Genomic DNA, 12,661 nt, shown 5'->3' with positions numbered 1-12,661 from the left:
AATATAAAGCATGGAAATAAAATACATAAAGATAAATGACTAGGAATTGTAAAGATAGAAAATAAAAGATAACAAATATGTAAAGTGGGGGAAAAATAAAGAACAAAACTTAAACAAAATGTAAGAACTTTGATTTCCACTTGGTAGCAAGATTGCAAGTGTGAAAGAACCCCCCTTTCCCTCATAAATGAGGTCTATTTATTGCTTAGAGCCTTAGACAATGCATTGAAAACGATTTACAAGCTAATGAATAAATGATTCTAAAAGTTTGTAACAACTATTTTTGACTGTAGAGGTCGCACAGTCGTTCTTGGAGCGTGCACGGTCGTGCTTGCCTTCAAAACTGTTGAACTTCTGCAGATTGGGAAGACACACATTCGTGCTAGGTAGGCGCTTAGACCATGCTCAACTTTCGACAATTTTGCCTCCAATTTATTCAAACAGGGTACACTGTCGTGTGCCATGGTCACATGGGTCGTGCTCGTTTTTGAGTCTTGAAAATTCTTCATTTTCCTCATTATTTTATCTTGAAAATGAAAACTAATGTTTTGTAGTAAAATAACTATAAAGTAAGACTAAAATTCCATAAATATTATTGAATTCAAATACTAAAAACACCCTAAATCAAGACTTATCAATATTTTTTTTTCTTGTGTCAGACATATAGGGATGACAAAGAGGGTTAACCCATCCCGTTTAGGCCTGACTTGTTGTTACCTCACAAAAAATTGAACATCCCAACTTGAAGGGTGAGTTTAAACACATCGCACCTCTCAAGAGGTGGATTGTTGGGTTGCCCCGTCTAACAAAATCACTTTTTATGATAAATGTTATTTAAAAAAATTAGGGTTAAATATATTTCTGGTCCCTATAAATATACCAACTTTTCGTTTTACTCCCTCTAAAAATTTTCCTAGACTTTTAGTCTACAAAAAAATCTCCATCACTATTTTTGGTCCCTACTTTTTATTCAACTCATGTCTAGCCTTAATATTTTTTAATGAAATTTTGCAAAAATGGATAAAATACTATGACAATCTCTCACAAAATAAAATTATAATTTTTTTAACAAAAAACATGAATTAAATATGAATTTTTAAGCTCAAAAAATGCAAAATATTAGTTGACTTAAAAATAAGGATCAAAAGTGGTGATTGGAAATTTTATAGGGATTAAAAGTCGAAGAAATTTTTTAAAAGGACCAAAACAAAATGTTGATATATTTATAAGGATTAAAAACATATTTAACCCTTATCTTTATGCATCGCTACACAAAAAAATATATAGTAAAATAGCATATACTAATATTTTTGGGTAAATCTATACAGTTAGTATTTTTTGAAAAAATCTATATAGTTATTATTAACACACACTTTTTTTTTCTTCCTATTTGAATGTTTTGTATACCAAAAATTTAGGGTGGAGATGATGTCACAAACTTAAAAGAGCAAATAACTAAAAAAACTCAAAAGAGCAACGAATCCAAAAACTTTAGATGCATGGTTTTAAGTTTTAAGTTTTAACCACTAGACAACACTTTAGAATTTAATTTAATTTTTTTTGAAAGTGAATTTAAATATTTTTAAAATTACTATTTTAAAAATATTATTAAAAAAATTAAATTTGACTTTATAACTTTTTAAAAAAAGGAGTTAAATTTTTTTTTTGAGTGATAAAATATTTCTATTGGTTCTAAAGAGTTAAAAGATTTTTTATTTTTATTTTTTTGGTTCGAAGGAGTTAAAAGATTTTATGTGAGTAAATATAGTAAAAGCTGTTTTGTGATATCTTTAAAAGATTTAATCGAAAAATAGAATCAATAAAAAAGATTTAAACGAGAACTTTCCTGCTTCGGTCCTATATAAGTAGTCTTTCACTTGCTTTGGAAGTTGTCACAAAAAGAAGAGAAAAACTTTGGTGTTCTGAAATCAAAGGTACGTAACACCCTTGTTCTGCTTGTTTTTCTGCAAATTGTATACACGCTTATTATGTAACTATCATCATCACATAAAACTGAGTATTGACACGAACTATTAGTTAAATAGGGTTTCCTTAAAAAATCTGAGTATTGACACAGGCTATATTAGTTAAGTAGGGTTTCCTTAAAACAAGGATAGTTAAGTAGGGTTTTCACCGGATTAATATTTATGTATTCTTGTTTGTGTTTTTTTTGTTCACAAATACTATATATATGATTATCTCATCATGTTGGTATTTTATTTACATGTTTTTTTTTTTTTTTGTAATGTTGTAGGTAAAAGATGAATCCTGCTGGTGTTAGAGTTCAATTTGATAGTCAGCTAAAGGATATTGACATTATTTTAAGGAAGGGAGTGAAACTGGAAGTGGAACTTCTTTCTTTGGTGACAAAAGACGACAATGCTAGCAAAGCTCGTCTTGCAGATGTAAGTATCGATTTTGAGTTTTTGTTTTAACAATTTTAGTTTGGGTATTTTTTTTTCCATCATATTATAGATTAGTTTTAATTTTATTTTGTGTATTTATGTTATTTCGATTGTTCTAATTGTTGATATTATTTGTAGGCGCGGAAAGAACTTGACGACTTAAAAGACAAGCTTCTAACTCTGGTCATGAAGTATAGAAAAGAGAAAGCGAGGATTGATGCAATTCAACGGCTTGAAGATAGCACTGATGAGAGCTTGATGTTGACTGAAACTGTTGGACCTGACCTAATAGCTGAGGCTGTTAGCCTATTGACCGGTATACGAATGACCCGAATTGGCGAAAATGAGAAAGAAAAGTTTCTTGGACTTGATGACAGGTTGCACAATAGAGTTGTGGGACAAGACCAAGCAGTAAATGCCGTTGCCAACGCTGTATTAAGATGGAGAGCTGGTTTAGGAAGACCTCAACATCCAATTGGTTCTTTCCTATTCCTTGGTCCAACTGGTGTTGGTAAAACAAAACTTGCTAAGGCTCTTGCTGAACAACTCTTTGATGATGAAAATCAGTTGGTGAGAATGAACATGTCGGAGTACACGGAACAACTCTATATGTCAAGATTGATTGATGCAGCACCAGGGTAAGTTATTGGATTAGCAACTGAATTTGATTATAGTAAAAGGCTAAATTAATAATTTGAGATAAAACACATAAGTGTTTTGTCCGGTGAAATAAGAGCTACAAATTTGGTCTTTCAATATTTCAAATGTCGGTCAATTCAACGTAAGATCGAAATTGTTTTTCAGACATCATTTGGTTTATTTCAATTCTAGTCTAGACTTATAGTCTTTAACTTATCTCGAGTTCAAAATATGCATCTCATGTCTCATTCACTTATATATTCTGATTTGAATTTTCAGGTTTGTTGCACGATTAACAGAAATTGTGAGAAGAAGGCCAAACATTGTGCTACTTTTTGAAGAAGTGGAGAAAGCACATATTTCTGTAATTAACAAACTACTTTATATCTTAGAGGATGGGAGTTTAACTGATGGGCAAGGCAGAACTGTGGATTTTACGAACACGGTCGTTATCATGACCTCGAACCTTGGCGCTGATCATCTCCAAAGTGGACTTTCAAGAAAATGTACCATGCAAGTTGCTCACGATCGAGTAATGCAGGAAGTCAGCGAGCATTTCCGGCTAGAATTGTTGGATCAGCTGACCAAAGTTGTAGTATTCAATCCTCTTTCTCACCAGCAATTGAGGAAGGTTGCAAGGTTGCAAATCAAGGATGTAGCTAATCGTTTTTGTAAGAAAGGAACTACATTGGCAGTTACAGATGGAGCACTGGATTATATACTTGCCGAGAGCTATGATCCTGTAAGTGTTATTATTATATCATCATCATCATTTTAATCTTTTTCTTATAGAAAAATATGTTACTTATAACTAATTTTTTTTATTGTTGTTGTGTAGGTGTATGGTGCTAGACCAATTAGAAGGTGGCTTGAGAAAAAGGTGGTGACAGTGCTGTCTATGCTTACAAGGAAAGTAATCGATGAGAATACAACGGTTTACATTGATGTTGGTCCAAATGACAGTTATTTGGTATACCGTGTAGAAAATAACGGAGGGCTTGTTATTAATGCTGAAACTTGCAAAGTCGCAAGGTTGCAAATAAAGGGTTTAGCTAGTCGTCTCGCGAACACACATGTATACTAGTAAAGCCTGTCAGGCCGACCTGTGTTAAGTTTATTTTTACTTATTTCTTTGATAGACAAATCATTTTTGAGTTTCACCTCAAAAAAGAATATTTGAATTTATTTTAATAGTGAATTTGTTTACTGTTATAGAAGCCTAACCTATTTTGAGATTATGTTGAATTAACATTACTTTATTTTTTGACATTCTCTCAATATATATATTGTCTTAAGTTTTTGTTTTGAAAAAAGAAAATTTTATTAAACTGCATCAAAACCATTTGACATTGATGCAATAGTATCATGACAAAAGAGTTCTAGTAAAGTTAAATCATGGCCCTGAACAATTTACACTAAACCAAAAAAACAAAGATTATGTTAGCATAAAAAAAAAGATTCAGTTCTTGTTCTTCCAAGCATCAAGAACAGCTTACAACTTCTCCACTCTCTTAAAACTTTATTTGTCTCATTAATTATAAATGTCATATTTTAAAAATAAAAAAAAAATCACGAATTTTTTATTTTTTAATATTATGTCGATAGTTACAATTGAGTTATTCATGACAAACCAATTTTTTTTAAGATTATCATGGGGTTGAGATGGAATTTTTTTCGATCATCCTGGAAGTGTAAGCCAATTTAGAGATGTCTCTTGATTGTTGGCTAACCATTTAGGCATGGTGTAGCCATTAGAAACAATTCATATATATTAAGTGATCATTGTCATGTATCTAGCCTTCATTAATCTAAATCTACGTTACTGATGTAATTATCTAATGATTCCTCCTTCTTTTCTTTGAATTTGGGCCAAGTCCTTCCAATATGATCTACTCGAATCCCTACATCTCTAATCTGGAAGGATCCTAATAGGTTATTTCTCATGCATGATGGGAGGAACATTGTGGAATTCATCCTTTGGGTTTATGGACTTGCCTCAGAACCGGTTTCAATCCGACTATAAACAGGATTCAAAGTTAATTCTCCTTGATGAATAAGGTCAACATTCTGAGGCACATGAACCTCCTGTTCATCTTCAATCGAATTATTATTGTCGTTAGCATTTCTTTTTTTGGAAGGAGCTATGCTATGTATGTGTGTATTTTTGAGTATTGATAGCTAGAAACTTGACACGCACTATCTCAAACTAGTGATCCACTAGTGGATTCCAATTTGTTGATTAAAGAATGTTTCAACCCAACAAATGGACTCGAAGAAAAATCTAGGACTCGAGTCAGGTCCTTAAAATTTAAACTAATTTCATGAATTTATAAGATTTTAAAGAGTTTCTTAGGTTTTTAGCAAACATTCAAAGTTATAAGTGTCGATGAAAACAAAATAATAAGAAAACAACAAGACTGAATTTTAAAAAAAATAATATCAATACAATTTTGTCTAGATAAAGACATACTTGTCATTTGTTATCATTTCGATCACATATTACTAATCCAACTTGGAACTAATTTGATAATTCGTATTAAAAAGGAAAGAAAAATGGAATTTGGCTGTATTACAATAGGAAATGAAAGAAAAATGCTATTTATAGCAAAAACATGCACTTGAATGGGCCCTCTCATTAATAGTCTCCCATGTATTCCGCAAAACTGATTTGCCATCATTTATTCATGTTTTTTTGCTTTGTATAATCAATGCTTGAGGTAACATAAGAAATTGTCACAAAAAAGAAAACAAAACTTTGGTCTTTTGCAATCAAAGGTACCCTATTTCACACTCTTGTTATGTGCTGTTTTTGTTCCTGCGTTTTTTCCTTCAAATTTTATACCCTTAGTATGTAAATATCATGAACAAAAACATAGTATTGACACAATGATATTAGTTTATTAAGGTTTCTTCTTCACAAAAACATATAATGTTGAGCGTTGCTATTTATCGCGTTTGGAATTTCACGAATGCCTCACGGAAGCTTGTCACCGTTCGATCTTTTCCTCTGGCACAATACATGCGGTTGGTAGAATACATGAGTGGGTCAATAGATTAAGCAATCGTGATGCTTCGCTATAATATTTGTCGCTACATATATCATTTTCCTATAGTGTTTTCTTGTTCACAAATACTATATGATTCTTTGGTCAAGTTGGTATTTTTTTTTTTTTTTAATGTAGTAGGTAAAAGATGAATGCAGAAATGTTTACTCACAAAACAAACGAAGCATTTATTGGTGTGGATGCTTATAGGGCTAAATCAGAGGTTGAAAAGCTTCGATGTGAAGAAGTGACGAAAGTCGATAGCGCTTTTGGTGACACACATTTTCAAGCTTTGGAAATTTATGGTAGAGATGTGGCTGAAGAGGCAGGGAAATTTGATCCTGTTATTGGACATGATGAAGAGATAAGTAAGGTTTTGAATATTTTGTCAAAAAGGAAAAACAACAATATTGTTCTTATAGGTGAGCCGGGTGTTGGTAAAACAGCTGTTGTTGAAGGGTTGGCTCAGAGAATAGGCAAGGGAAATGTTCCTTGTCTTGCTGATGTTAAGTTAATTGCTTTGAATACGAGAGCATTAGTTGCTGGTGCTAAGTATATAGGAGAATTTGCAGAGAGGTTGAAGGCTGTTTTGAACGAAATGGAAGATGCTAAGGGGAAGGTTATTCTTTTCATTGATGAAATTCATCTTGTTCTCGATGCTGTTATTCTTTTCAAACCTATGTTTGATCAAGGCGAACTTAGATGCATTGGTGCAACAACAGTTGATGAATATAGTAAATGTGTGCAAAAGGATGGGACATTTGAAAGGATGTTTCAACAGGTTTATATTGTTGAACATAGACGAAGCACCGGTAAACCAGTGACTCGGCTCAGCCAAATTGAGAAGGAATGGTTGCTTGAACTTGGTGACAGGTTGCACAATAGAGTTGTGGGACAAGACCAAGCAGTAAATGTTATTGTTGATGCAGCCTTGAGATCTGGATCTGGTTTAGGTAGACCTCGACATCCAATTGGTTCCTTCCTATTCCTTGGACCAACTGGCGTCGGTAAAACAGAACTTGCTAAGGCACTTGCTGAACAACTATTTGACGATGAAAATCAGTTGGTCACTATGTACATGTTGGAATACATGGAACAACACTCTGTGTCAAGCTTGATTGGTACAACACCAGGGTAAGCTATTGGGTTAACAACTGAAATTGATTATAGTAAAAGTCTAGTTAAAAGCTACAAATTTGGTCTTTAAATATTTCAAACGTCGGTTAATTCAACATACGATTGAAATTTTGTTTTAGACATCATTGGTTTTTGTTTTTTCAATTCTAGTTTAGACTTATAGTCTTTAGCTTATTGTGAACTGAATTTTCAGGTTTGTTGGACGATTAACAGAAGTTGTTAGGAAAAGGCCAAACAGTGTGCTACTTTTTGAAGCAGTGGAGAAAGCACATATATCTGTAATTAACAAACTAGTTTATATCTTAGAGGATGGAAGTTTAACTGATGGACAAGGCAGAACTGTGAACTTTACGAACACGATCGTTATCACGACCTCGAAGCTTGGTGCCGAGCATCTCCTAAGTGTACTTTCAGGAAAATGTACCATGCAAGTTGCTCGCGATCGAGTAATGCAGGAAGTAAGAAATCATTTCAGGCCAATTTTTTTGGATGAACTGGACGAAGTTGTTGTATTTGATCCACTTTCTCACGATCAATTGAGGAAGGTTGCAAATAAAGGATGTAGCTAGTTGTCGCGCTAACACACATATATTTTACAGTGGAGCCTGTCAGGCCAACCCATTTGAGTTTATTTTTACTTATTTCTTTGCTAGGGAAATTATTGACATTTTTTTTTGAAAAGACATTTTCATTATTGTTTTGTTACTATTGATATGAATATATACTATATGCTTTTAAGTTTTTGTTTTGAAAAAGCAAAATTTTATTAAACTGCACGAAAACCATGCAATATCGATACAGCAGTAACATAACAAAATAGTTCTAGTGAATACATCATGGCCCTGAACAATTTACACTACACCAAAATAACAAACATTATATTAGCATAAAAAATGATTCAATTCTTGTATCCGAGAATCAAGAAACACGTACAACTTAGCAAATCCTCCCTTACTAATCATCCTTTCTGCAGCAACTGCAAATGAAATCAGCCCCCTCTCCAAGGTTGGCTTAAATGTAATGTGGATGCAGGTTTTGATGGTGGAGTGGGCCTTTACTAGTGTTGGCTGCTGTGTTCATAACAGTAATGGTGAGTTTGTGTTCGCTTGTGTAACAAGGGATATGATTGCCCACATCCTTACAAGGGATATGGTGAGTTTGAGTTTGTGTTCAACTTGCTTACTCTAATATTTTCATGATATAAATAAACTAAGTATTACTAGGTACAATGGCAATTAAATCCAAAATTCTCCAATTGACCGTTTTCAGTGATAGCATCCAAGTTCCAGCCTCTGGGAAAAAAAGGAAAAAAACTAATTACACACAAAAGATGAAATCTGCTAAGAAAAACAAAATTGACACAGTTGAGTCATCTTTCTGCTGCTTCTCTTCTCAGTTCATTTAGGTGAGCTTCAACTGAATCACACACTCGATCATTTCGGTGATATTCTAGGCTCAACCATTTGCAATAACAGGTCAACAATGCATATGAAATCTTTTTTACCTCGACTCAATTTTTATAATTTCACAAAGCAATGACTTTTCCCATAGCAACAGTTTTTCCTGCAGGACGGAGTAAGTCATACCAGCTTGAACAAATATAAATACATATCATAAACACATTTGCAAGTAAAACAATCGTCTTAATCCTTACCTTCAGTGCGAAGAGTGAACTTCAGCAAAACAAGATGAAAATGTACTAAATGAAAAATAAACTTTTTAAGGCTAACATATACTATTCATTAAAGGGTTAATTAAGTAAATGGTCCCTGTAAATATTCAGAATTTTGTTTTTAGTCCCTATAAAATAAAATCACATTTTTTAGTCCCTATAAAATTTTCCATCGGCAATTTTAGTCCCTATAAAATTTTCCATCTGCATTTTTAGTCCTTGTCAAAAATTTCCATCAACATTTTTGGTCCCTAAAATGCTTAAGGAAAATGACACAGGGACTAAAAAGTGTGATTTTATTTTGTAGGGACTAAAAACAAAACTGTGAATATTTATAGGGACTAAAAACTTAATTAACCCTTCATTAAATAATATGTTTAATCTTTAGATTTACTAGCAATGCCTAAATGGAAGAAAAATACCAAAATAGCATCAGCAATTATAGCATCTCTCTCTCTCTCTCTCTCTCTCTCTCTCTCTCTCTCTCTCTCTCAGACTACAAAGCTATTATCATAGCCCTATAGGAAGCCCATCTACAGCAAGTCAGCAATGTAATAAAATGGGAAATGGGGTGACAAAATGAATGGGTTCAAGGAAAGAGTCAAAACCACCGTGTTCATGGCTGGCAGCCTTGTGGTAGAGAAAGTGATGACTGCAACCATGGAGCAACAGTTGGTCTTGTTTCTCACAATTTGTGTATGCGGGTTGATGCAACCTCGGTCGCAATCATCTTCTGATAGAAAGCACATAAGAATGGCTGGATTCATGACGAAATGGTGGACACAACGTCCCTTCAGTGCATTTCTACATGTTTCCAAACTAAGAATATTTTGTCATCCAATTTCTCCAAGATGACAATTCACAAAGGAGAAGGTAATTGGCACAAAGGAGAAAGTAATTGTCTCAAACAGATATTAATCTCTTTCTGATGTGCCCGTGCTTCAATTAAGAGGCCAGTAGTTACAAATACATTAAAATACTGAAACATTAAGAGGCGGAAAACTACTGGACATTCTAATAATCAAAACATATCATCTCATTAAAACTCATTGAAGGTAAGCCAACTTAAAAGAGAACGTAATCCCATGAACTTATTAGATTATATTCTCAAATTCAGTAGTTACAAATAGTCCAATACAAATTCTACGACTTTTTAAATCATGATAACTCAACCACGTCAGTGGAGTACCCTGGCGACTACAAGAAATTAAGACCCTAAGTTGCAGCAAACAAATGATGAGGCAATAAAGCAGCCTTTGGATAATAGAACAATTTCAATAGAGAAACAAAGTAAATTAGCTAACCAGCTTTCTAGCTTCTTTCTCATATTTTTGGATAGTTCGATCATCAACCTGACCACTGAGGAAGAGTATTTGGCCTGCAGTTGTAGACTTGCCAGCATCTAGAGCAAGAAGAACGAGATAAAAACACAGCTAGAACATTATACTGAATGGACACATACACCATGCAAGAAAAGTAGCTTTTAAAATCTGTTAAAAAAGAAAGTAACAGGAACCGAGTTCTTATATTTAGACAAATGGCCGGATACTAGATCCTATAAACCTACATCAGAAATAAGCTCCCCTCCCCCCTTAGACTAGATCCTATAAACCTACACAAATAAAAACTCCTATTACCTATTTTTTACGCAGTTCTCCCTGCTGTCCTTCTTCCCTCTGCGCCCTTTTAAGCAATTTTTTTTCCTAACTGAATTCATACCTCCCTGGCATGTCTCCTTTGCTGCCACATATCTAGAAAATTACAATAAATCCTCCATGCATATTCCCTTCCATTTCACCTCTTGCACTAGCATAAGTCTTTAATTATTCCGCACATGTTTATTAGGGGAGAGGTGCCAATAGACATTCAATCCTATATAATGCATAGATGATAGACCAATTGGACAGTGATAAAAGCTGAATCAAAGACAAAAAGGAACCATGGTAATAAACTAAGACAATCCAAACACAGACTAAGCTTGTTTTGAATAAGTATGCTCATATTATTAACACATTATTGGGAAAAACCCAAGCCACACATAGCATAAAGACAAACTCAGTGATTTATCCGATTGCATTCACTTCAAATGCTCTCATTTTTTGAATGTTCAAACTTGCAATTTGTCCACAAAACGGAAGAATCTTCCCGTTCTTACATCATGTTCTCCTCAATTTAAGACTGTCAAAGGTTTCACCAAATTCTTTTCTAGATTTTTGTCTTTACGTGATGGCTCAACCACACTATATATATGCTCTCAATGTTTACTGTAAGGTATCATGGAGCCTCGCCTGGTTGGAAGGATTTTAAAATACGTTGTTTTAATAATATCAATCGATTACAAATCCATGTCAAATGTGATATTCAACACTTTCTATCTTTCTTTTTTTCATGCCACAATTAAACATCTCTTCCTTTTATTTTCCCCTAGACTTTATCATAAACCAAATTTATTATTTCCTAATTCTCTAAATTTGTCATCATTAAACCAGCTTGCAAATAGGGCTTTTTCTCCTTTCGTGGAAGAACCGAGCCTTTTTGGCATATCCTAGATTGAATACTTTGATGATTCCTGGTTTTGATATTCTAGATGAACAAAACCTATGCATATCAAGTACCACGTTTGTCAAATTAACAATACAAAGATATTGTAAACCTGGGAACTATCACAAAAGTGAGCTATCTACTCCAAGTGTTTGTTTCTTTGGTTTTATCAGTACTCCTTTTCTGATTACTTGATGCTTGTATTGATCCATCAGATTTGTTTTTGTTAGTAATATTAAAGGGTTTGATTTGAATACACCAACAATTTAAAAACAATTGATGATAAAAAGAGAGAGTTTGGTTATCTAACAATACAAGGTCGATGTATGAAAAAGATAAAAGACTTGGAGAAAAGGCCTAGGTTATTGAAGATCAAGTGAAAGATCTTGTGTCTATCAAGAATAATTATCAAGTATGGTGAACGAAGGTACAAACTACTCAAGACGAAAGAGAAATGCAGTACCTTGAGTCGAATGAGGAGCAGTCCGTCCAATGAAAGGAACTTGAAGAAAGAGAGAAGGTGTTTCGTTCAAATGAGAAAGACTTTGATGAAAAGTTAAAGGTGATTGTTTAAATGGAGGCCGATAACTCGAAGAAAGAGAGGAGAAATCCAAACTGCAAGTAAAACATCTTGAGACGAAACAACATGAGTTCATACATAGTCAAGTCTCTGCTTCTCTTCGAACATCACATGCTCCTAAAGAATCTTAACCTAAAGACTTGGCAACTGCTCCATCACAAGATTTTGAAGGGAGTGCAATGATAAATGAAATGTATCACTAGTTTATGATGCATTTTATTTCTTTGATATTACATGCTATGTGCTTTTGATAGTGTCAATGGCAATTACAATGGAATATTACGTTAGTGAATTATCATTTTTATTGTGACGTACCACGATTATTTCAACATTCATGCCTGTACTAGTACATTTTTTTCTTTAAATATTTATCATGCCTGTATTATTATATCAGGTTTCCAAGTCTTATGTGGAGGGCAGAACTTCTCTAGAATAATACATATCTTCTTCGAAGCCTAATGTTGGTTTTGGCGTTCTTGTGGAAGAAGTAGCTTGTAAAAAATACCCTTAATTTTTAATTTTAATTTTAAATACAAATAACACATGTAACAAATAGATAACAATAAATTTTAATTTAAGGAGAAAACTTACGCACAATTCCTTATGAATTGTTCTTCCTATTAGCAAATTATAAAATAACACG

The 12,661-nt window shown here is 33.4% G+C and overlaps 2 protein-coding genes across 2 annotated transcripts; both read left to right on the top strand.

Annotated features, from left to right (window-relative positions):
* Window positions 1-1,843: 1,843 nt before the first annotated feature.
* LOC146943400 (chaperone protein ClpB1-like) lies at window positions 1,844-4,258 on the top strand. The gene is made up of 5 exons (XM_085741667.1): window positions 1,844-1,934; window positions 2,255-2,405; window positions 2,544-3,043; window positions 3,324-3,786; window positions 3,883-4,258. The coding sequence occupies exons 2-5, from the start codon at window positions 2,262-2,264 to the stop codon at window positions 4,126-4,128; spliced, it is 1,353 nt and encodes a 450-aa protein (XP_085597793.1). The 5' UTR covers window positions 1,844-1,934; window positions 2,255-2,261; the 3' UTR covers window positions 4,129-4,258.
* A 1,844-nt stretch (window positions 4,259-6,102) lies between these two features.
* LOC146943399 (chaperone protein ClpB1-like) lies at window positions 6,103-7,899 on the top strand. Its single transcript, XM_085741666.1, has 2 exons — window positions 6,103-7,222; window positions 7,419-7,899. The coding sequence occupies exons 1-2, from the start codon at window positions 6,237-6,239 to the stop codon at window positions 7,792-7,794; spliced, it is 1,362 nt and encodes a 453-aa protein (XP_085597792.1). The 5' UTR covers window positions 6,103-6,236; the 3' UTR covers window positions 7,795-7,899.
* The last annotated feature ends 4,762 nt before the right edge of the window (window positions 7,900-12,661 follow it).

The sequence above is a fragment of the Medicago sativa genome, chromosome 2, assembly GCF_051527215.1.
Source record: "Medicago sativa cultivar Bolivia chromosome 2, Bolivia_mono, whole genome shotgun sequence".
Classification (NCBI taxonomy): Eukaryota; Viridiplantae; Streptophyta; class Magnoliopsida; order Fabales; family Fabaceae; genus Medicago; species Medicago sativa.
This window is presented reverse-complemented; position numbering and strand designations above follow the sequence as displayed.

Coding starts and splice junctions, on each gene's coding strand:
- LOC146943399 (XM_085741666.1), top strand. CDS start 6,237: ATGAATGCAGAAATGTTTACTCACAAAACAAACGAAGCATTTATTGGT. Junction 7,223..7,418: donor TTGATTGGTACAACACCAGG/GTAAGCTATTGG, acceptor CTGAATTTTCAG/GTTTGTTGGACGATTAACAG.
- LOC146943400 (XM_085741667.1), top strand. CDS start 2,262: ATGAATCCTGCTGGTGTTAGAGTTCAATTTGATAGTCAGCTAAAGGAT. Junction 2,406..2,543: donor GCAAAGCTCGTCTTGCAGAT/GTAAGTATCGAT, acceptor TATTATTTGTAG/GCGCGGAAAGAACTTGACGA. Junction 3,044..3,323: donor TTGATTGATGCAGCACCAGG/GTAAGTTATTGG, acceptor TTGAATTTTCAG/GTTTGTTGCACGATTAACAG.